This window comes from Rhinichthys klamathensis, unplaced genomic scaffold, assembly GCF_029890125.1.
Source record: "Rhinichthys klamathensis goyatoka isolate OS25496 unplaced genomic scaffold, OSU_Roscu_1.1 h1tg000050l_1, whole genome shotgun sequence".
NCBI lineage: Eukaryota > Metazoa > Chordata > Actinopteri > Cypriniformes > Leuciscidae > Rhinichthys > Rhinichthys klamathensis.
This window is the reverse complement of record NW_026606596.1, coordinates 1,693,245-1,717,147: the sequence shown is the minus strand read 5'-3', so window position 1 is coordinate 1,717,147 and position 23,903 is coordinate 1,693,245. Positions and strand designations below refer to the sequence as shown.

The 23,903-nt window shown below is 43.5% G+C and overlaps 2 protein-coding genes across 3 annotated transcripts in view; both read right to left on the bottom strand.

The window, feature by feature from the left end:
- trim3b (tripartite motif containing 3b) overlaps positions 1 to 13,874 on the bottom strand; it is a 43,830-nt gene extending 29,956 nt beyond the window's left edge. Inside the window, exon 1 of one of the 2 annotated variants that reach the window (XM_056247723.1) lies at positions 13,829 to 13,874. The gene's annotated coding sequence lies outside the window, so the exon portion shown is untranslated. Of the gene's footprint in view, positions 1 to 9,299; positions 9,515 to 13,828 lie in introns of those variants that run through there. The other variant, XM_056247722.1, reaches the window with a different exon arrangement.
- Positions 13,875 to 16,435: 2,561 nt separating this feature from the next.
- On the bottom strand, positions 16,436 to 23,662 carry fhdc3 (FH2 domain containing 3). The gene is made up of 12 exons (XM_056247752.1): positions 23,184 to 23,662; positions 21,543 to 21,604; positions 21,239 to 21,338; positions 20,778 to 20,863; positions 20,519 to 20,619; positions 20,045 to 20,115; positions 19,728 to 19,835; positions 19,548 to 19,618; positions 19,350 to 19,467; positions 19,038 to 19,202; positions 17,680 to 18,180; positions 16,436 to 17,439 (listed from the first exon to the last, which is right to left on the bottom strand). The coding sequence occupies exons 1-12, from the start codon at positions 23,631 to 23,633 to the stop codon at positions 16,774 to 16,776; spliced, it is 2,499 nt and encodes an 832-aa protein (XP_056103727.1). The 5' UTR covers positions 23,634 to 23,662; the 3' UTR covers positions 16,436 to 16,773.
- Between the last annotated feature and the right edge of the window lie 241 nt (positions 23,663 to 23,903).

Here is a 23,903-nt window from a genome sequence, read left to right as displayed (position 1 = left end):
TCAAAGTTAGCATGTGATGTTAAACCAAGAGGGGTCAATTGACTTGAATTAGCAAAATAGTTGTGCTAACAAACAGGATCATTAAATCTGACTGTATTTCTTCAGCATTTATAGTTCACCACCAGTATACTCACACTGTGTGGCAGCATTTTTTCAAGTTCTCCTGACCCTTCATTAATTCCTCCTTTCCTCCATTTATCTCTCGCTCTCTCGTTCTCAGAAACGCCTTCATAATCAAGGAACAATAGTCAATAGTGTCTGTAACCAAGCCAAGAAAGACTAATTCTCCCTCAGACCCCTTACGCTGACAGAAATAACACAACACTCCGATCTCTGGAGAATAGTTCAGATTCAAAATAAACCCCCTACAACCCAGCAGAGAAGTAAGATGACTTGAGAATGCTTAAAATGATTGTTTTGTTGAGGATATACATGTTGTCATGCTTGTTTTATCACATTTACAGCACGCTTGATCACATCAAACAAACACAAACACACACACACACACACACACACACGCATACACACTATACTGTGATATACATTTCTGTTTAAAGTCAGAGTGATCACGTAGGAATAGTGTATGTCATATTTCATTTTTACACTTGCATGTGCTATACAAATTTATTGCCAGTCCAAATAATAGTGTGACTGGGTAAAAAACATCTTAAGCCATCTGCCAAAGAAAACGTCTCGGTTACATATGGTAACCCTCGTTCCCTGAGGGAGGGAACGGAGACGTAGGTCAGACTGACCAATAGGAATCTCGCTAGAGAGGCCAATCTACTTCGAGTGAAACTAAAACAAGCCAATGCACATTGGCATGCAATCATTTGCATCAGCTGCGCGTCCTCGTCAGCGCGGGTATTTAACAGCAGCTGTTATGATTGCACACTAGTTTTTTGCTGAGGAGCCAAACCTGAAAAAGCTGGCCGCCCCAGCGGGCGGCAGCAGATGTGGCGACGGGACCTACGTCTCCGTTCCCTCCCTCAGGGAACGAGGGTTACCATATGTAACCGAGACGTTCCCTATCGGTCAGTCACTACAACGTAGGTCAGACTGACCAATAGGAATCCCTACCAAAGCGCCACAGCTGCTGCACCCCATCCAGCGCCCCATGCAAGCCTCTACACCTTCTTGCCTAGAAGGACGATAGGAGGAGGCTACACACAGAGTGTATCTGTCACTGTTGTTCCGTAATAACCCATACAGTGAGATTATTGGATAACACTGGGAAAGCGTGCCCTTCAGTTAGGAAGGAGGACGCTGCGGAAGCCACTTACTTCAAGGAGTTATGTGGGGAATACATATGGACTAGCCCGAAGGCTGTACTACATATGAGATAGTGGGTGACTTAGCCCAAGGGAAAGACACGGGCTTCCGTTAGGAGCAGCCGTGGAAAATATACACATATGGGATCCCCGTAGGGTCACACATATGGAACCCAGCCCAGATCCGGTTCTCAAGGATTCAGCGGATAAAGGCCTGGCACCTGGACGCTCCGCCATGTCCGGGCCGAGGGGTTTTTGGAGGACTCAACAGGTTTTTCACTCTGGAGCAATAAGGGTGCACAGTAGGGTGCAGCAAGCCGACAGAGCCGGGCCTCTCGGTGCTTCTACCCGTTTAGGGTGAGAACACGGGAGGAGACCGGCTCTACACGTAGGCTATAATATCTAGCGAACGTGTTAGGTGTCGCCCAGCCCGCAGCTCTACAGATATCTGTTAGCGAGGAGCCACGTGCCAGCGCCCAGGAGGATGCAACGCCTCTCGTGGAGTGTGCATGCAACCTGAGCGGGCAGGGCACGCCTTGAGCTTGGTAAGCCAAGGCGATGGCATCCACTATCCAGTGGGCCATCCTCTGCTTGGAGACAGCCTTTCCCCTCTGCTGGCCTCCATAACAGACAAAGAGCTGGTCTGAGGTCCTGATGCTTTGAGTTCTGTCCACGTACATACGCAGAGCGCGAACGGGACAGAGCAAAGCCAGGGCTGGGTCTGCCTCCTCCAAAGGCAGCGCTTGCAGGTTCACTACCTGGTTTTTGAAGGGAGTGGTAGGAACCTTGGGCACATAGCCAGGCCGGGGTCTTAATACCACATGGTTGTCACCCGGCCCGAACTCTAGGCACGATTCGTCGACCGAAAATGCGTGCAGGTCTCCTACCCTCTTGACAGAGGCCAGTGCAACCAGTAGCAAAGTCTTCATGGAAAGAAGCTTTAAGTCTACTGACTGCAGAGGCTCAAAGGGAACATCCTGAAGTGCTCGAAGCACCAGGGGAAGATCCCAAGAGAGTATGGAGGGGGGTCGAGGAGGATTTAATCGTCTCGCCCCCCTAAGAAACCTGACGACCAGGTCGTGCTTCCCCACTGTTTTGCCATCTACGTGGTCGTGATAAGCTGAAATAGCTGCAGCATGTACTTTGAGGGTGGAGGGAGACAGCCTTCGCTCCAACCCTTGCTGCAAGAAGGAAAGCACAGACCCTATCGAACATCTTCGGGGGTCTTCTCGGCGAGAAGAACACCACTCGACGAACAGGTTCCACTTCAGGGCGTAAACACGTCTCATGGACGGCGCCTGTGCTGAAGTGATGGTGTTAAGTACCTCAGGGGGTAAGTCACCTAGAACCTCCGCGTCCCGTCCAGGGACCAGACATGGAGTTTCCAGAGGTCTGGACGCGGGTGCCATAGGGTGCCCCGTCTCTGAGTCAGAAGATCCTTCCTCAGAGGAATGGGCCAGGGAGGGACTGTCCCAAGGAGCATGAGTTCTGGGAACCAAGTCCGGGTGGGCCAATAGGGAGCCACCAGAAGGACCTGCTCCTCGTCCTCCCTGACTTTGCACAGTGTCTGTGCAAGTAGGCTCACTGGGGGAAACGCATATTTGCGGAGGCCCCGGGGCCAGCTGTGTGCCAGTGCGTCCGTGCCGAGTGTTCCCTCGGTCAGGGAGTAAAACAGCTGGCAGTGGGAGGTCTCTGAAGAGGCAAACAGGTCTACCTGAGCCTCTCCGAACTCTCTCCAGATCAGCTGAACCACCTGGGGGTGGAGTCGCCATTCTCCCGGAAGCACAGCTCGTGATAGCTCGTCGGCCACACGGTTGAGCACGCCAGGGACATACATGGCTCGAAGCGACCTCAGACGCTTCTGACTCCAGAGGAGGAGATGGCGGGCGAGTTGCGACATGCGACGGGAGCGTAGACCACCTTGTCGGTTGATGTACGCCACGGTCGCAGTGTTGTCCGTACGGACCAGCACGTCCCTGCCCCGTAGCGGCCTTTTCAGGCGGCTCAGAGCGAGATGTACTGCTAGCAACTCGAGGCAATTGATGTGCCAATGCAGTTGGGGAGCCGTCCACACCCCTGACACTGCATGCCCGTTGTACGTGGCACCCCAGCCGGTGGCAGAGGCATCTGTGAAAACCACAGCATGCCTGGAGACCTGTTCCAAGGGGACTCCTGCCCGAAGGAACGAGAGGTCTGACCACGGGCTGAAGGTCTGGCGGCAGGCCGGTGTGATTGCCACCCGGTGAGTGCCATGATGCCACGCCCATCTCGGGACTCGGCCGTGAAGCCAGTGCTGAAGCGGTCTCATATGAAGCAAGCCGAGCGGAGTTACCGCTGCTGCCGCTGCCATATGCCCCAGGAGCCTCTGAAAAAAATTCAGTGGGACCGCTGTCCTGCCTTTGAACGTGTTCAAGCAGTTCAGCACCGACTGAGCGCGCTGCTCTGTGAGGCGCGCTGTCTGTGCGACCGAATCCAACTCCATACCGAGAAAAGAGATCCTCTGCACAGGGGCGAGTTTGCTCTTTTCCCAGTTGACCTGAAGGCCCAACTGGCTGAGGTGCGTGAGCACGAGGTCCCTGTGTTCGCATAACTGATCTCGAGAGTGTGCTAGTATAAGCCAGTCGTCGAGATAGTTGAGGAGGCGAACGCCCTGTTCTCTCATGGGAACAAGGGCCCCCTCCGTGACTTTCGTGAAGACACGGGGAGACAGGGACAGCCCGAAGGGCAGGACCTTGTACTGATATGCTCGACCCTCGAACGCAAAGCGCAGAAACGGCCTGTGTCGAGGAAGAATCGAGACATGAAAGTACGCGTCCTTCAGGTCGATCGCTGCAAACCAATCTTGGGGACGGATGCATCCGAAAATGCGTCTCTGCGTGAGCATTTTGAACGGTAGCTTGTGGAGGCTCCGATTCAAAACTCGCAGATCCAAGATCGGTCGTAACCCACCACCTTTCTTGGGTACAATGAAGTAGGGACTGTAGTGCCCTGACCCCATATCGGCTGGAGGGACCGGCTCTATCGCGTCCTTCGCCAGTAGGACTGCGATCTCCGCACGCAAGACATGGGCATCGGCTGCTCTCACTGTAGTGGAGTGGATGGCCCGAAACTTGGGGGGACGCCGGGCGAACTGAATCGCAAAGCCGAGCCTGATGGTCCGAATGAGCCAGCGAGACGGACTGGGGAGCGCTAACCAGGCTCTCAGAGACCGTGCAAGCGGGACCAAAGGGACTGTAGGCGTACCCGGAGTGGGGCAGCGAGGTGGAACACAGGGACGTGGCTCGGGAGGCTCTCTCTGGGAGGCGGCCCGTAGCAGGGTCTGTGTGTGCTGTGCAGCACTTACCTGGTTCCACGGGGCAGGAGGTGCAGGAGGCGGCTCGGTGGCGTTCTCGAACTGCACACTGCTGCTCACTGGCGACAGAGGAGGCGGATGAGAGTGGTGAGGATTCTGTCCCCCCACTGCTCTCCGGGTCCTCTTCGGACCCAGAGATGGCAGAAACTGCTCTTTTATTGAAAATTTGGGTACCGCTGGTTTTAAGGCCAGCGGCGGAACAAAACGAAACACAGGATTTTCCACCCGGCCCTCTTCCGGGGGAAGGAGCGATGCGGTCATCGTCTCCTGGAGAGCAGTCCCTTCCATCTCCGGGTCGCCCGTCCTGGGGCCGCTTACCTCTGGCTTTGCCACCCTTCTTGGCGGGGGCCTGGACGGGCGGGGCGGCCTGCCTGCGACTGGCTCCACGGCGCCGTTTAGGTGGAGGCTGCTGCTGCAGCGCGGGAGCAGGGGCAGACGCAGGAGGACGCCCCCGGCGACGAGCAGACTGAGGAGCCGCAGGCGGTGGGTTGGAGGCAGCAGCTGACCGCCGCGGCAGGATATGCTTGATGGCCTCAGTCTGCTTTTGTACAGCCGAGAACTGCTGGGCGAAGTTCTCGACCGCGTCGCCGAAGAGGCCGGTCTGGGACACGGGGGAGTTGAGGAACCGGAGCTTCTCAGCCTCACTCATGTCTGCCAGACACAGCCAGAGATGGCGCTCCTGGACCACCAAGGTGGACATCGCATGACCCACTGACCGCGCGGTGACCTTCGTCGCACGAAGCGCGAGGTCCGTTGCGGCACGAAGTTCCTGGAGAACTTGTGGATCATGACCACCCTCGTGCAGGTCCTTCAGTGCCTTGGCCTGATGGACCTGCAGCAACGCCATGGCGTGCATGGCAGAGGCAGCTTCCCCACAGGCCTTGTAAGCCTCGTCGAATAGGTCCGACGAGTACCTACAGGCCCGGGAAGGAAGACACGGTTCTCCGCGCCGAGTGGAGTTAGGGCACAGCTGCATTGCAGCGGCCCGCTCCACTGGCGGGATGCGCGTGTATCCCTTAGCTGCCCCGCCATCAAGGGTGGTGAGGGAGGAGGAGCCACCGGAACGGTTTCTGGCAGTAAAAGGTGCCATCCACGTTCCCGTAAGCTCCTCATGCACTTCCGGGAAGAAAGGCACTGGGGTGGGTCGCGCGCCACCCCGAGATACCAATCATCCAACCTCGAGGGTTCGGGACACGGTGGAGGATTCCACACGAGCCCGACCCCGTTGGCGGCCCGGGAGAGCATGGCCATCATCTCCGGGTCCGTCTCAGGCACCGCTGGCACCCCCGAAGGAGGCAGCGGTGCCGAGTCGTCGTCCGCAGAGAAGTCTGACCCACCCTCCGATGCAGCGATCGACATCTGGTCACTGGGAGCCCCAAAGGAGACAACCGGTACACACCTCGAGGATGGTCCAGCTTTCTCCAATGGAAGCTCAACTGGCTGCGGAGCATGAGAGGGGTGAGGGCTCCTAGGGGGTTGGTTCCCCGAAGGAGACGCGCTCACCGTGATCCTCAGGTCACCCGTGCCCCCGCCCGAAGCAACCCTCCGAGGAGGATTGGAACGAGGCAGAGGCACGGGGACTCCGCCCCTTTGCAGGAACAGGAGTCTCGACCGTAGCTCCGCGATGGTCATCTTCCCACAATGGGTACATGACTCATCCACAAACGCTGCCTCAGCGTGTTCAATGCCCAGACACACGAGGCAGCGCTTGTGACCATCCTGTGAGCCCAGGTAACGACCGCATCCAGAAACACACAGATAGAAAGTCATCTTTGTTTTTTTTTTTTTTAAAGACGCTGTCTATCTGTGTAAGCTCTTTTAGGGACTACTCTCACTGGTGCTGAAGCACGCAGGGGAACAGTCACTGCGAACACAGACGGGAATGTGCACCCGTCTGTGCGCTGTCTCTCTCTCTCGCTGGCAGGTCTTACCGGCTGTGAGAACAGCCTTTGAGCGCTGAACTGCGCACCTTACCAGCTGTTAAAACAGCTTTTTTGAATTTGCTCAAAAAAACAAAACAAAAAAGACAGACAGAAGAGAGAGGACACAAGACTGCTCGCGCTGCCGTGCTGTAACGCCCGCACCGAACAAGGAGAGATCCAACGAAGGCTTGCCAAGTTTCACACTCTGTAGGATTACCATGAAGCGTTTGGCTCCGAAGCAAAAAGCTAGTGTGCAATCATAACAGCTGCTGTTAAATACCCGCGCTGACGAGGACGCGCAGCTGATGCAAATGATTGCATGCCAATGTGCATTGGCTTGTTTTAGTTTCACTCGAAGTAGATTGGCCTCTCTAGCGAGATTCCTATTGGTCAGTCTGACCTACGTTGTAGTGACTGACCGATAGGGAACTAAAATAATATCTGCCACAACTGACTAAGAATGATTATCAATAGACTTCAGGAAGTTTACCTTTTGAATAAAAACAAAGAGTGCACATATTTTAGGTACAATAAGACACATGAATCAGCGAAAGCTTTTAAATAGAAACTGGTTTGTGTTTGTATTGTGATTATGAATGTCACATCAAAATAGCTGTAAGTTTAAGTGCGTTTATGAACTGTTGAATGAGCTAAACTGGTTCTATTGACCGTATTAACGACATGTCGACATCCCAAACTTATCACACCCAACAGACGAAACATACAGGGCAAGTCAAAAGCTTTCTCCCGTACACACACACAAACAAGACATAAGAATACCCTAAAGGGGAAGGTTAGGTATAATGGTCACTCAGGCAGCCATAGCACAATAAAGGCTGTTTGTGACTGGTGAGGCCTTTAATGCGATCCTACAGTGGATAGAGCACAAGAACAAACACACACACACACACACACACACGAACAATGGCAATTCATGTCACTACACTAAACTAGAGACATCTGTCAGAGCTCCATCTCACTGCCCTTACATCCATCATAATCTCCAACCAAATAACGTCAAATGCCATTTGTGACTATGACAATACCTGTTTGACCTCCCAGTATCAATAAAGGGGAATTGTACAGTCAAACCTGAAGTAAAGTCATTCTGAAAAAGCATTTTATTTGGTTTTATCAATTGAAAAAAAAAGCCTTGGAGGAAATGCTTGCTTCATAATTTGTTTGTTGATTGTCCAACCGCATTTGTACAGGTCCAAACTGCCAATTGTGTCAGAAAAAGACAGGATTTCAAAGCCATACTTTACTTTTAACTCTAATGGAGACTTTGAATACTCTGTCTACTCTTACTTAATTTTCTCTTGAGCCATTACGTCAATGCCAGCTGGATATTCCTCTGACATCTTCTTTGTAACTGGCTTCCCTCTTCAACACACACACACACACACACACGCACACACACACAACCACACACACACATAATGGAATGTAAGTCGTGCCATTCACTTGTTCATGCGCTTCTTACAGCCTTTATTGGCCGACAGAGTTGATAGTAGAGAGGATTAATAAATATAAATATTAGATGAAAAACTTAAACTTAAATAAATAAATAAATGAAAATTACTAATGGTGCCTTGGCAACTAACTGAAATAAATTACTAAATTTAAAATTGAAATAAAAATAAATTAATTCTAAATAGAACTATTTCAAACGTTTTAAAAAGCACATCAAAATGACTAAAACTTATGTACTACTAAAATAAAAACTGATACAAAAAGCTAATTTAAAATATTAATAAATACTCAAACATACTATACTATAGGCTAATAAAACAACAATATAAATAATAACGCTGCAAAGTTAGGAGAAAAGTGAACTGATAGACAAATGAATCACATCTGAGAACTCTGCTAATTGTTTTGAACTTAAATAAAAAAGATCAACCGTATGAGCAATATAATTTCCATTTTGGGAACCATAAGGCAAATTAAACCAGACAGCAAACCAACGGCTGTATTTTAGTAATGTCAACTAAAGCACAATGATAATGAGTGTCACCAGTCCTGCCAAATTGTGTTGTCATTATTACATTATTTATAGCTGTCTGCTTGGATGATTACTATGACTGTACCTGTAATATCACGTCACTGTAATAGGGTGTGCCATTTAAGTCAATAAATGCTATGGTTTTATTCTTGAATAGCCTTAATTAAGCCTTCATTAAGATGTATCACACATCTTCTGTCTACACACACTTCCTATCATTGCTAAGCGACAGAAAGCCACTGTGGCATGATTTGAACACACTCAAATTTACAATTCAATTTGAAGCCATCCATTTAAAATCCCATTAACAAAACTGAATCTTTCCACCTTTGTGGCTCGGATCAGTATGGCAGCAAAGCAGGTGATATTGAGGAAAGAGCCGACAAACACGTCAAAGGAGACACCTGACACCTACTTGTGTTTATACACACTCATCTTACGTGCACATCCATTGACACACAGCTCATTTCACACACGCGCTGTTGTTTTATATAAGAGCTGAAAGGCTGGCGGGGTGTTTGTGATAATGTCCTCTCACTCATGTGTGTGTTTGTGCATGAGTGTGTCAGAGATGCCCAGCTGACTGAAAGGGAGAGGCCAGAGACTCTGCAGTAAATTATTCATCACAGTCAACCACAGCTTGATAAAACGCATACAAAACGTATGGAGAGTTGAAAGAAAGTGATGATGCCACGACACAAGAAGGGAAAAGGAGGGAAAAGGGGGGAGCTCCCCGACGCCGTACTCACGTGAGTTCTCGCAGCTGACAGAGATAGAGGGATGGAAAAGGGAAAGAGAAAGATACGGACAGGTCTCAGCGAAGCATCCGAGCACAGACCCGTCCAGCCTTACAGCCCCTCATCCCAAAAGGAGAAGAAACAGCGAGATTAAAGGAGCAAATCTAGATAGCAGGAAAGACTAGCAGACAGGAGAGAAGAAGAAGCAGCAGCAGGATGTGTGAGCAAGCGAGGCTGTATAATGTGTGTGAGAAAGAAAAGAGAAGAGAGAGACTGATGAGGTGGGAGGGGAAAGGCAGATAGTGGAAGGGAATTGGCTAAAAAGAAGGGAGGTGGGGATGTGGTCAGCCAATGCTCTGAGTGAAGGTGCAAGGCAACAGGAAAATGGCAGATGGAGAACACATCCTTTGGACACAGAGCTCTTGCTCTCTCTAAGGTTTGCCACAATACCATAAACACGGCAAAGAAATCATTATTTTTGTCTCGTTTTCAAGTACAAATATCTAAACATCCTCATCATGAAATCAAAATGTATTTTGTGAATAATTCATTGGTGCATTGTATTCCCCCTGAAACGACTTTGATATTCTGCTGATGTCACTTGGGCCACACATGCTATTGGATAATGTTCATTGTTCACCAATCGCCAAATAGCTAATTAGATGTTTTAGCAAACTCACATTTGATCTGTCTCGAAACACATTTTGTACGATTTAATTTCCAATACACCATTTCTTTTCACTTGGAAACTGATGTCAAATTGGTTACGAACGGCAACTCAAGTTTGCTTTAAATAAATAAATTTAATTGAGCAGCAAAATTTTGTAAGTAAACAGTTAAAACATTTGGGGTTGGTTGGAACTTTTTATCACTGTGTAATTTAATTAGTGATTAGAATTATATATATGCACACACACACACACACACACACACACACACACACACGCGCGCGCACGCACACACACACACACACACACACACACATATCATTCTAATCACTATTTATTCTGATATGTTGATTTGGTGCTCAAGGAAAAATGCTTATTATTATCAATGTTGAGAATAGTTTTACTAGGCTACTTAATATATATCTTTACTTTCACTGAATAAATGTATTCATTCCATAAAAATAAAAACAAATCTTTTAAACCCCAAACTTTTAAACAGTGCATGGTGTACATTGTTTTCATTGAAGTACATCTTAATTTTTCCATAAAATAATAAATAATTAAATTTTCAAAACAAAATTGTATGAAGCATTAGATTTACGCATACAAACTGCCAATGGAGTAATCATTTTTAAATTTTAAATCTAAAAAACAAACTTTTTTCACAATGTAATTGTAACATTTTGATGATGTTTAGATATTTTTACTGGAGAATTAAGTACAAATACCGTTTAATAAAATAATTTTTGCAGTGCACAGCACCACATGTCAATACAACAGACAAACATACATAGGCTACACACAAACTATGAGAGAAAGTCCTCAAGAGTTCAAAGGTGAATATCCAAGAAAATGAATGACTCTCCTGTGTGATGAAATTGCATGATGACATCTTTTCTGCTGGCACAATTGCCTTTTATTCAGTTTCCCAGAGTGCTATAAGGGGGAGGGTGTATTTGTATTCACAATCAGGAGAAAATGGGGGAAACTAAGAGATAGCAGGAACAACATGATCGAGGGGACAAGATAATGACTCAGTAACTATCAAGATAATGATAGTAACTGCATGTGAGCTAATGAAGATAAATGACTACAGAGGCAAAGAGAGAAAGAGAGAGACATCCCACCACTGTAGATATTATACATAAAATAAGACCCAGCACAATTATAGTCTTAGAAATTCCAGCTTGGGCAGCAGGGTTCACTTAAGTCACATCAGTCTTCTAAGACAAGCTAGAAATATCCTTTCTGTCAACTGAAGGACAAGGCCTCATGGTGACATCTTGGACTACCAAGTTACAACCCTTCCAACTAATATCACCAACATCTAGAGTGACAAATTGAGTTCAATTCATCACTAAGGGTTAGAAGGGGTGGAGACAAACGGCTGGGGGCGTGGCTTAGCTGATAAAAGCATCAACCGCGTGCGCGCTGAGGGGGGGGGGGGGGGGGGGAGGGGGGGGGTGGGCGGGGCCTGATCTCATTCCTTGATTTGATTGCATGAGAGAGCGATGTTACCATGGAGACTGCATCCAGTGCAGCAGAACCCATGGCAGACCGCCTCGTTCACCCTCCTCCTCCTCATCTCTCTCTCTCTCTCTCTCTCTCTTCCTAAACTCATAGAGGAAGAGCACAGACCTGCAGGACCCAGAGTGTAAATTGCATGTGACTGCAACACAAAGCCAGCACTCAGCACAGTGTGTGAGAGTGTGTATTTGTGTGCTTTGTTAGTGGTATGAAGGCAGACCTCTTCAGGAAGCCTGAGGGTGGTGATGCCCTAACATGTGATGCTGCAGATTCCCGTGTCGTGGTTTTGTTAATAGACTCTCCAAAGAGCACCAAAAAAAAAAAAAAAAAAAAAAAAAAAAACACTCTGGACAACACTGCATTCTGCTCTTGCATAATGATATGCACAGATTTTGTCCTACTATTGAGTGGGGCGTTGCATCATAGGTGCTTTTGGCCCTGACATTACCTTTTTTCTGAAAATTGCATTGGCATTCTATCGTGGTAATGACACTTTATCTGTATGTATGTATGTAAACATACATACAATTTTGTATGAAATTTAAGACCAATGAAAATAAAGAAAAATCATTCTAATCATCACCTATGAAATATTTTTTTATATATATATATATATATATATATATATATATATATATATATATATTATAGAATACTTGTCATTTATATATATATATATATATATATATATATATATATATATATATATATATATACATAGGCATGCCGCCTGTGTATGTATATTTAGGCTAATTTCATAGCTAGCACTTTGCTGCTAAATACACAAAAATATTTTTTATTATCAGTCATAATATTATTTCAAATGAGTTATATTAACATAATCCTAATTAAAATGCTAAAATAAAATACTAAAAATGAAGATGTAGAACATCAACCTAACATTATATTTTGAGTTTATTCTGAAGTAGGCTACCAGAGGTACAGCTTTGATATCCTTTGCATATTGTCTTGGACAAAAGGGGGTATTGGAGTCAAAAAGGTTGAGAACCAAAAAATGTTGATTGAAAGCTTAGATAACCAACTGTTTGCATGTCTGATGTCTGTGATTTGCAAGACAACATTAAAACACAGCAAATGATATGCATCAGCATTTATCAGGATCTAATTATATTTAATATCTTAGCCTATGCAAACAGGGAATACCAGAGCTTAATTACTTAACAACTGCCTGGTATGAGAGAACTTTAATATTCACTAGTTCTCTCAGCTGCCACTGTCTGCACTAATGAATGCATTGTAGGCTACTGAGAATGAACCACAGGGATTAAAACCATTTTAAAGCTCAGTCTTTCTTAATCAATTGGGAACAAAGTTCACCTATAATAGTCCTTCCATACTTTATTTACTCAGCTGCATGTGCATGTAGAGGATACATCTGGTGTAATGAAGCAAGTAATTGCAAAGCAAGTGTTTCTCAATATCTCTACTTCATTCTGATGCTTAAAGGTGCTGTATGTAACTTTATCACTCTACTAAAGCAAAAAAATACCATAATATGTTTGCATATATTGAGGAAACGTGCTAAGTTCACATACTCGTTTTTCTGAAAAACGCTTCTACAGCCAGTTATTTTACTTTGAAATGTGCGTTTCCAGGCTGGAATGTTTGTTATTGTTTTGGTCTGTGATACTCCATTGCGCTTGTTCCTGTTGCGTGTCCTCAAACTGGCAACCCGTGTGAGCGCCGTCCAGACTGAGGAGCAGGTGGTGGGAGAAACGGCGATCTCCGATATTTTGAATTGGACCTATTTCGACTGCACCTTTAACATTGAATGGTATTGAATGTGAATCATTTGGTCACCATTGTTTGTAAGTCTCGGTTTTTAATAATGTGCAGGGGCGTAGAATTTAGTAGGGACGCGTCCCTACCAATATCCAGTGACACTGATATGTCCCTAGCAATAATTTCGATCAAAACTTAAAATATATTTATATATTGATGTCCCCGTTCCCACCAATTTCAAAATCAAACCTACGCCACTGGGTCAAATACAGGTGATATCCAGTGTTACATGACTGACATAATACATCAGCGAATGGCTTCACAGGCTCATATCCATTTTCACACTTTTCCGGCAAACATAGGTCCGGAAATGACTCTGTGAATGCCCAGCATTGTCCTGCTATCAGTTGCAACCTTACTCAGTTTCCTCCCATGCATGTCTATTGGATTATTCATGCTATTTGAGCCACAACAGAAGAGTTATTGAGAAAAGCAAATTGTGACAATCACAATGACAGATTTTAATACCAAAATACAACATTTTATGCACTTGAGGATTCATTTCCCAACGCAAACCATCATAATGGACTTAAGAAAACTTACCTCAACATGCTGTTGCTTTCAGTGATCAAGCTGAATTGGAGTGAGGCATCTTTCTATGTGTGATCTGTAAAGAAGGGCAAAACATAATATGACAAAAATAAAGAGTTAAAAAATCACTAGGTTTTGAAAGTGAGTACAAGTCTAGCAGTTTCCATTCCATTTCCATTTCCATGAAAGAAGCAAGTCAGGGAAAGGAGTTTCAGAATTGTTTTATTGCCAACCTCAGAGATAATTGCTTTTTTATTATTAGTTTACATTTTATGTTAGTTAAAAAAAAAAGTTCTCACAAAAAAAACACCGAATTTCTAAAGTAATGCTAGTTTTATGTTATCGTGATCATATGAATTTTGTGTGTGTGTGTGTGTGTGTGTGTGTGTGTGATCATAGACAATTATTATTATGCCTATGGCCGTGATGACGTCGCTATTTCCCACGCACAGAACACAGTCAAATCGTTTATTAAAATATAGCGACATCTCCTGACCACTTTTGATACCACAATGAATAACTAGGTGTGGGAAAAGCCCAACTGAGCCCACTAAGACAACATTTAATTACAAACGTAAACACGAATGATGTACTATTTAATTGTTTTAACAACCCAGAGGCGGTTCACTTTGCTTGTATAACTCGCTCGACAGCTTTACTTGCTTAGCCTACTATGAACAAGACATTTGGATGATTCAATGTCAAAATGATGTTTACATTCCGTCACAATATCAATATAAGCTATTTTAAATGTATTTTAAATAACACAGCCCACGCCGTTGGCTGGTCCTCATGACTTCAGGTTTTACTATCATATCAGGGACATTTGCTCCCCAGCCACAAGGTAGGAAAAACCTGACTCACAAATTTAATATGCTTATATACCAATATAATAATCTAAAATAATATACTACATATAATTTAAATGTGGCTGAAATGTTTTCCAGTTGTAGTAGCTAGTCATGCATGAGGCATAGGCCTACTTCTTTCCATTTCTAATATTAAAATGTTTGTTAAATAAATAATGTACTTACTTTAGGTGAAACACATATCACAGGTTGGCAGTAGGCTATTTAGTCTGCAGATGAGTGTTTTGTCAAAGAGAGAATTCTCCCCAACAAAGTGATCCTGTCCTTTCCTTCAAAGCTCGAGTTTCTTCCTCGTTTTTTTCTTCTTATCCTGTCCTCTCTCTCTCTCTCTCTCTCTCTCTCTCTCTCTCTCTCTCTCTCTCTCTCTCTCTCTCTCTCTCTCTCTCTCTCTCTCTCTCACACACTAATCATCACGCATTTTCCACATGCAAGGTAGTTATTACTTTATTAGTATTATTTTATGAGACAAAAACAATACCATAAGAAAGCATCCCATTATTTAGGAGTGGTCTAAATGGTTGGATACTATAGTTGAACAAAACAAAAAAGGATTAATTACTTTGTATAGTCTGTTTAGCCTAAAATATATATATGCTACATCAAGATAATTTTGTAGAAGTTCTAGATTGTTTCATGGACAAAATCAGCCTTTGTTGTGAGAGAGCTGAGGACTATGAAAGAAGACTCTGTGCTCGGCAGTTTTTTTTTTCCAGGGGGTATTATTTCACTGAGACACTAGCCAAGTGAGATCACACTGTAAACATACACCATTACCTAGACAACATGGCAAATTCTCCTTATTTCCATCTATATCTTGATGAACAAGAGCAGAGAAAGAGAGAGAATGTATTAAATTCAGAAAGCTGGAATAGTGTAGAAGAGAAGAACATACACACACACACACAAAAATACAAATACATGACCGAATAGTGACATTAACACCATTCTATCTAGGGCTGCCATATAGTCCCTCATGCTACAGTGGAAACTTCTTATTGCTTTCTCTGTCATTACTAACCTAGTAGTAGAATAGTCCAGACACGTTTTGTGGTCATTTTGAACAGTATAGCTATTCTTTTAGCATTTAAACAAACCTCTTTTTGTGAAATATTTTGCTTGAAAACAGTGTATGTGCTACATTTCATGAACACAGTGTTTTTTAACCTTTTTGACTAGAGGGCCCCCATAGACAGCAGCACCATCTCTTTGATTTTAAACCGGAATGACAGAGGCTGTGAGGGATAGACATAGCGCTTCATTGGGTTGATCAGTTATTTAATGTGTTTTGCAGTGTTTTGTCAGCAGAACAGTTGAAAAATACCCTTCCAAGAAATTTCAATAGACAAAAAAACTCCAGAAAACATGAGCTGTGGAAAATTTACAGTGGATGCTATTGAAAACATGGTAAGTCTATCCCTCACACTCAGCCTCGCTTTCATACATGTCATGGCGCTGTTCAATTTACAATTTTTTTTTAATTAAATCATTTTAAGTCATCTTGTTTGCTGAGGCCCTCTGTTTGAGAGCCACTGCTTTAATAAACTGCTACTGCTTTTATAGGACCCTCTTGAAAATGAGATGATGCATCTCAAGAGGCTATCCTTTAATAAATTCAAATTCAAACACTCTATTGCAATATGCCTCATCATTGTCTCAAGAATGCTTTGATACTTTAAATGTGGCTTCAGCGTCCAACTTTTTGGTGTCACTGTTGTATTAATAGTTGAAGGGGGACGGCACACACAACAAATGCTTTAAAGGTGGAATCCACACTTTATTACATAAAAATAAGACAGACTTTAAAAGACAAAGAACAAAAATAAAACGCATTTCAGTCCCTGAAATTAAGTGTTGTAAACTAATACAATCAGCTTGTTAGAAATAACAATGCTGAAGACTTCAACTAAAAACTAATAAATATTAAGACATCAACATCAGCACGCATTATCATGTAGTTTTGCATAATAAAAATAAAAGAAATCAAAAATGTTGTAAGACAAGTCCCCGATTGTCTACATTCATCAAATATTTTATGGCACAGTAAAATCCTTAAAAGTATAAAACCTCTGTAGGCCATGCCATGGCTTCTTAACCAACAGTTCCTGCCCTGTTTCTTTCCCCGAAGCGTCGAAAGAAAGATACAAGTCCTGAGCTTTCCGGTCTCTTATCTGGAGGAAGCTCCTGTCCATTGCGCCTCTGAAAGATCTGTCCCAGTCTGAAGTTAGATGCCGGCTCTTTTTCATCAGGAAGTGATGCAGACCTTATAAACGTCCCGTGTGCTGGAGTTCGCGTTGAAGGACAGTCTGGTAATGAAGATGTCCCCACACCGGATTTATGAAAGAAAGAGGGCTTGTCGCGTATAGGTGTGTCAGGCAACGCCCACACCCCATCATCAAGGATGTCCACCCTGGAGACAGAGAAGGAGTGCCTGCGGTGGGGCGTGTTACGGGGAGATATACGAGGGCTGAGGATGGTCCATGGAGAGCCTAGACCTCCCAGTCCGTTCTGCAAGGCCAGATCCACTTCTTTTATATTCCTCTGCCGAGGGGTAGAGGTGCACACGCCATGCCCTCGGGAACGATCTGGTGTAATGGTTCCATTCAGGCTGCCGCAATCCTGAAAGTTGAAGATCTTGCCGGAGAGCTCAGGCATTTTGTCTGCCTCCTCCATTTTCTCATTGTTCTCAGCTCTTCCTCCTTCTTTATCCATGTCTCCAGTCTCCTCCACTTCTCCTTTATCCATGTCTCCAGTCTCCTCCACTTCTCCTTTATCCATGTCTCCAGTCTCCTCCACTTCTCCTTTATCCATGTCTCCAGTCTCCTCCACTTCTCCTTTATCCATGTCTCCAGTCTCCTCCACTTCTCCTTTATCCATGTCTCCAGTCTCCTCCACTTCTCCTTTATCCATGTCTCCAGTCTCCTCCACTTCTCCTTTATCCATCGCTCCAGTCTCCTCCACTTCTCCTTTATCCATCGCTCCGACCTCAGTCGCCACAAACTCTTGTTTGGTCAAGGTGTTGCAACACCCAACTTCCTTATGGTCGTTGCTTTCAGGAATCAGATCATCAACAATGCACTGTCCTCTTTTGGATGCGGCGCGTGCCCGCTGAACATCATTAACGGCGCAGGGTGGAACCTCCTCCTTCTTGCAGATGTATTCTGGTTCTTGCACTCTCGAGATCTCAAATTTCTCCTCGTTGGTTTCCACAGGGCTGTCCGGATCCCCTCCGCCCTCACGTTCCTCGACCTGAGGGCGGCTGTTCTTGATGGGGCTGTCTGTGACGGGTTTGACCCCACCGGGCCTTCTGCGAGAAGGACGTTGGCTGAGAAAGCTGGTCAGGACTGATTCTAAAACAGAGGCTTCATCTCTCACATCCCCTCTCAAATCCCAATTGGAACACGTGGTGGTGGATCGGCGCTTAGTCGTTCTGGTCAGCATTTCTCTTTCTCTCTGCTGTTGCTTGCGAGTCTCAGCCGCCTCTCGCTCACGGTTTTCCTGCAGGACAGGACAGAAGAGGCTGTGGGTGTTTCTTCAACATTGGGAACAGATTAACTTTTTTTTCCTTTTTGTTTTCAATCTTGGAAACTTTTTACCATGTCTTTATTTATTTGTGCTACTTTTTGATGCCTTACTGTAAAATTATTTTTATTGTTTTACCCTTGTTCCAGTCCTAGGCTTTAAAAATTAAAATATAAAAAACAAAAATCATAAATATCAATTACATAGAACTAATATAAACATTTGTGATAAACGCATTTCAACATTATGTGTTAATTAATCCCAAAAGAAGAAGCTGTGATCAAAACATGGTCCTCCACTATAGAGGCTTGGCATAAAATAACTGGTGCATTTTTTTTTTTTTTTTTTTTTGATACCTATAATTCATTATTTTCTTCATTTGTTCTCTAAGGCTTTGGTAATTGCAAATAGTTTGCTTTTTTTTGGTATTATATGCATATATACGCATGCATGTAAATTGTGATGTCACTTCCATCACACTGAACTTTTTCCCCGGGTTCCCCCTAGTAATTTCTTTTCAACGTTAGTGTATACTCTTGTTTACCAAGTCAACAGTGTCAGTGAAGAGCATGACAGATAAAAATAAACATGAACAAAACTATGCAAAATCAAGGTAGTCAACGTGCTGCAGTCAAATTCAATTCATCCTAGGCTAACAAATAATACCCAAAGTTTTCATATCTGATACCAGACCACATATTGTAAACAATATGCAACAGAAATTGGATGCAATGCAAGTATTTGAAGTGTTTTGTGTGTAACACAACACACGTGGAACCACCCTGCTAATAAAGTTCTATGCATTTTGCCCTTATAAGACATGTAATCTTTACCTGTGTAGCTTTCTCAAACCTCTCACAGAAGGAATGAAAGATAGAGCAACATTCCTCTAGTTTAAATGCGGCTGGGTCTTCACAGAAGTACTCTGCCACTGAGGTACTGATGTTGTCCAGTTCCTGAAGGGAGGCCTCCACGTCCGCAAGCCGAATGTCTGCCATCTGTACAAGAGCAGACATATATTATTCCCAGAATACTGATACACCATGCTGTTTTGCCTATTATGGTAATTATAAAAATCACCTGACATTACAATTTCAATAGAAGAAACTTTCTTGAAGGTCACATGGAAAACCAAAATATCTTACACAAAGAAATGCTTCCATCTGATGTAGTACATCGGTCTGTTTACTAGCGTCCATCTTTGCTTCCCTCATTTTCTCCAACTCCCTATGAAAGTCCATCTCCACCTCCTGCTTTTGGATCCTATATCGAATTTATGAACAAAGTGGCATTTTACTTCTAAATGCATGTAATATACATTACAGAACATGTATTCTACCTACCTTGCAGCAATTCCAATGTGTTGAAGCTGTTCAGGGAAATGGAGCAAAGCTTCATCAATCTGTTGGGCTTGCTGAAATGAATAGAAAATGATAAACTTTTAAATATCTTTTTTTTTTTTAAACATATTCAAGGAATCAACATCCAATAATGGTCGTGAAAAGTGTGATCACTTAATTTACCATGGACACATAGTGCATAAGGTTCATGCCAGGTTTATTTGCTTTGGTGTCCACCAATTTGAGCAACGATGCCATCCTGAAGCCAATGGCACTACCTGCATAGCCACCCTGAACAAGATGGAGCAAAAGTCATTTATCTGCTCCAGCTGTAGTTCACACTCAGGAATAGTGTCTTTATAACAAACAGAGCTGCGTTTCCCAAAAGCATCGTAAGTCTAAGTTGATCGCAGAACCATTACCACCAATGGTCTCTGCGATTATCTTAGCTCACGATGCTTTTCAGAAACGCAGCTCGGAACAGACCATGTGACACTCACGGCATTCATGTAGTTGCCAGCCTTCAGCACCAGTCTGATGATTGAATGCAAGTCATCACATGCCAGCAACTCTAATAGGTAGACAAAAGTTTGGGGTCGTTATTTTATTTTTTTGTTGTTGTTGAAAGAAATCAACACTTACTTATTTAGCAAAACTGATGAAAAGTAACAGTAAAGACATTAATAATTTGATTTCATCTAAATGCTGTTCTACAAAGAAAAGAAAAAAAGAATTGTTTCTTGAGCACTAAATCAGAATATTAGAATGCTGAACTTTGCACAGACTGTAAAATGTTCGTGCTTCCACTGAAGCACAATATGCTCTCTGGACCATTTTCAAATAATGCTAGAGAACATGATCATGAGGTTTTACACAAACAAGCCAATTTTCACCTAACTTAATTTGCTGATAACATAATTTCTAGTGAAAGAAATGAAGCATTTTTACTGGTGGTCTTAGACTTTTTGAAGTACCATTAGCAGCAGTTGTCATGACAGCAATGGAGTGCTTGATCTCATCTATAAAGGGAAAAAACTCCTCTCTGAGGAGCAGGCTCTTTAATCTCACTTTATACCTGAAAACAAATAAAAGTCACAGAATTATTAGCAGCTTTTTAGCTAAAGCCCATTTAAATTAGCGGTTGACGTATAAATATGTTCCCACAGAATTTCCCCCCAAAACAGCACAGAAATTGGCCTTTCACATGCTTTGAACCATGACAGAAAAACTCACCCTGGTACTTGAACCAGCATCACCATGAAACGGTCAGCATCATTTAGCTGAGATAAATCTCCATTGAATGACATCAGCTTCTTTGTCTGGAACGTGTCGATACATAAGCAGTGTTTAAGGGACAGTTCTGTCATTATGCACTCACCCTCAATCTGCTGTTCTAAACCTTTTTCTTTTGTTGAACACAAAAAGATATTTTGAAGAATGTTGGTACCAAACAGTTGACTTCCATAGTATTAAAAAAATACTATGCAAGTCAATGGGGACCAGAACATTGGTTTGGTTGGTTACCAACATTCTTCAAAATAACTTATTTTGTGTTCAAAAGAAGAAAGAAACTCATACAGGTTTAGAACAACTTGAGTAAATGATGCCAGAACTTTTATTTTTGGGTGAACCAACCCTATAAAAACAGAACAAAAGCATAGCACAATGCAGTCATATAGAGAAAGCCAGTTTACCTCCATGTCATCAGGCAACAGCTTGTTGAGTTCCTTCAGTTTCCCGGAAGCAAAGCATAGTTGACCGTGCCTGACCGCATCTACAATGTCTTTTGGTTGCCTGAGAAGCACACCGAACCACAGACGAGATGTTTTTAAATGGCTACCTAAGAGTTATTTCGTGAGGTCTCAGCAATTCACACATATTACTTATAAGGTTTAGATTGCCTTGCTATCCATGCATTGTACATGTACAAGATTCGCTCAAGAGATGCAAAAATGTTATTAGGAATTAAGGAAAACGGACAATAATTTAATACCTTACCTTTTAAACTGTTTTAGCAAAATCCCAATACTCATACTTTTCTTAGAGTTGAGAATTGATACCTAAAAAAAAAATGCAGATACATGGTGTCAATTTCTCATAATCTGGGAAAGTCTTCCCTGAATATAGCATAAATTATATATTCAGTGACAGCAACTAAAAATAAAATCTAGGAAGCATGATGCTGAACATGCACCATTCATTGTATAAGCGAAGATGGAAGTGGAATCAAACAGACATGAGCCTACACTGTTGTGAAAAGTTCAACATTTCTCAACATAACTTCCTAACAAACAGTACATGTTCCTGAAATAGATGTGTAACAATAGTGCAGACGAGTACTTAACTCAGAACACTATAATGAGAGATTCAGTTCAATTTCAGAATGACTATTATTACTTTGCACGTGCAGCACAGTTTTAAATACTTTTGAAGGGGAAATGTGATTGTGTTTATTCATGTTTAATACCTCTGGTCTAATACCCATGAGCCCGGCATGTAATATAAATGTCTGAATGGAGGACATTTGAAGCGTGTCATCTAGACATTTTATTTTTATTTGATCTGTTCTCATATGTTAAGTATGTTGTTTGAGCTACTGAAATGACCTCAGGACAAGTTGGTTAAACTAGAATGCACTGGAAAACAAACAAGCATAGCTAATAATCTTGTTGTTCTTCCACCTGCAGTAAATGAGTCTAACACAGTATGTCCAACACTGAAGCTTTATCAGAGCATAAGTACTGGAGTCACCTCTCCAGATCATTAGCCTGAACTTTTGAAAGGTGAGAGACACAAATGAGGCCACTAACAAGTAACTACATGTCATGTTTAATTCACCCACTTGCTACTAAACTTCGAATCTTGATACACAAGAGATGACATCTGAGCTGTCTGTCAACCCTGCAGTGCTGTCCCAGCCAAAGGGCCTCACTGGAAAGTACTGTATGTATACGACTAGTTATTAATGACAAATCCTCAGCTTTACAACAAAGTTTGGCTTAACAACTGTCCCGGTAGCGGCTCGCTATACAAGGTTTCCATATTTGTCCACTGTTTTGAGACAGAATTTAGAACACAACTTGGTTAGACATATGGCTTTGCTTATGAATCCAAATTGTTTAGTAAAAAATTTTTTTTGTATAAAAGAAAAGACGTTTAGTGCAGTACATTTGCTTTACAGTAAACTTAAACTTCTATAACTTTTTTTACACTTTCATTTTTTTGAAGTGCTAAAGATTTTCTGGAGAGACTAGCAATAGCGAGTGAGCTTTGAAAGCATTAGATCCCACCCTCCCTTCAGAGCGTCTTCAAAATCGAATTCGGACCGTATACAATGATTGGGCGAACATTTATTGGTCATACGCCTTCCACAGACAATATATAGCCTATACATTTTGACCACTTAACTTAGTGATTGCTATCAGGATGTGAAGAGACTTTCAACCAGCATAACAAAAATAGTTTCTGGAACAAAATCACCTAACCTGCTGAGTGTCTTCTTTAAAAAGAGACCAACCTTAGGTCTGTATTACAAATCATTCATGAATAACAAACATTTAAGTTCAGATAGTGCATTTTCACATACTGTATGTTCAAAAAGGAGGTGACAGTTAACAACTTTTAAGTAAAGGCACTTACATTCTCTGATTCTGTAGTGATTTGCGAAAGGCCCCACACACTTTTTCTGACCGTCCCACCCTTACGGACCAAACCATGGTGCTCCTTGTGGCTGAAAAGTTCCTCCATGCGCTTAGTGTCCAGTTCAAAGTTCTCAAGGTTGCGTTGGGCTGTCCACACGTTGCGCTTGCCCAACACGCTGTGCCTGGGGATTGCGTCCCAGTTGAAGTTGCGCATTTTTGAGCGCTGTTGGACAGTCCGGATGAAGGGGTCCCCCAAATGTGAAGGAGGTGGGGGCGGTGGGGGTGGAAGTGGTGGTGGTGGAGGGGGAGGGGGAGGAGGAGGAGGAGGAGGGGGAGGGCCCAGAGAAAGGGGCAGGGTGGTACGTCTGAAGGGTGAGGTCTCATTTTGAAAGCACCTGGACAGATCAGGAGGAAGAGGTGCCGTGGTTACAACTGGAGCTCCATCCATTGGAGGACACAGAGTGGACGTCCAATGGCCAAAAACCCAGTTCACTGGCTGGAGGGATCTGACAGAAATATAAAAATACAAATCAATGAGAGGCAAATGATGTGCTAAACTAGAACAGAATACCTACAGAAGCAAGAAATGGACTTCTGAAAAATAACTTTCAAGATTTCTACCATCAATAACATAAGTAAAGCCACAATTTAGGAACAGATGGTGGACCATTAAGACTGTTTGTTGGATACAGTGGATGCAACCAAATGACCCGAATTA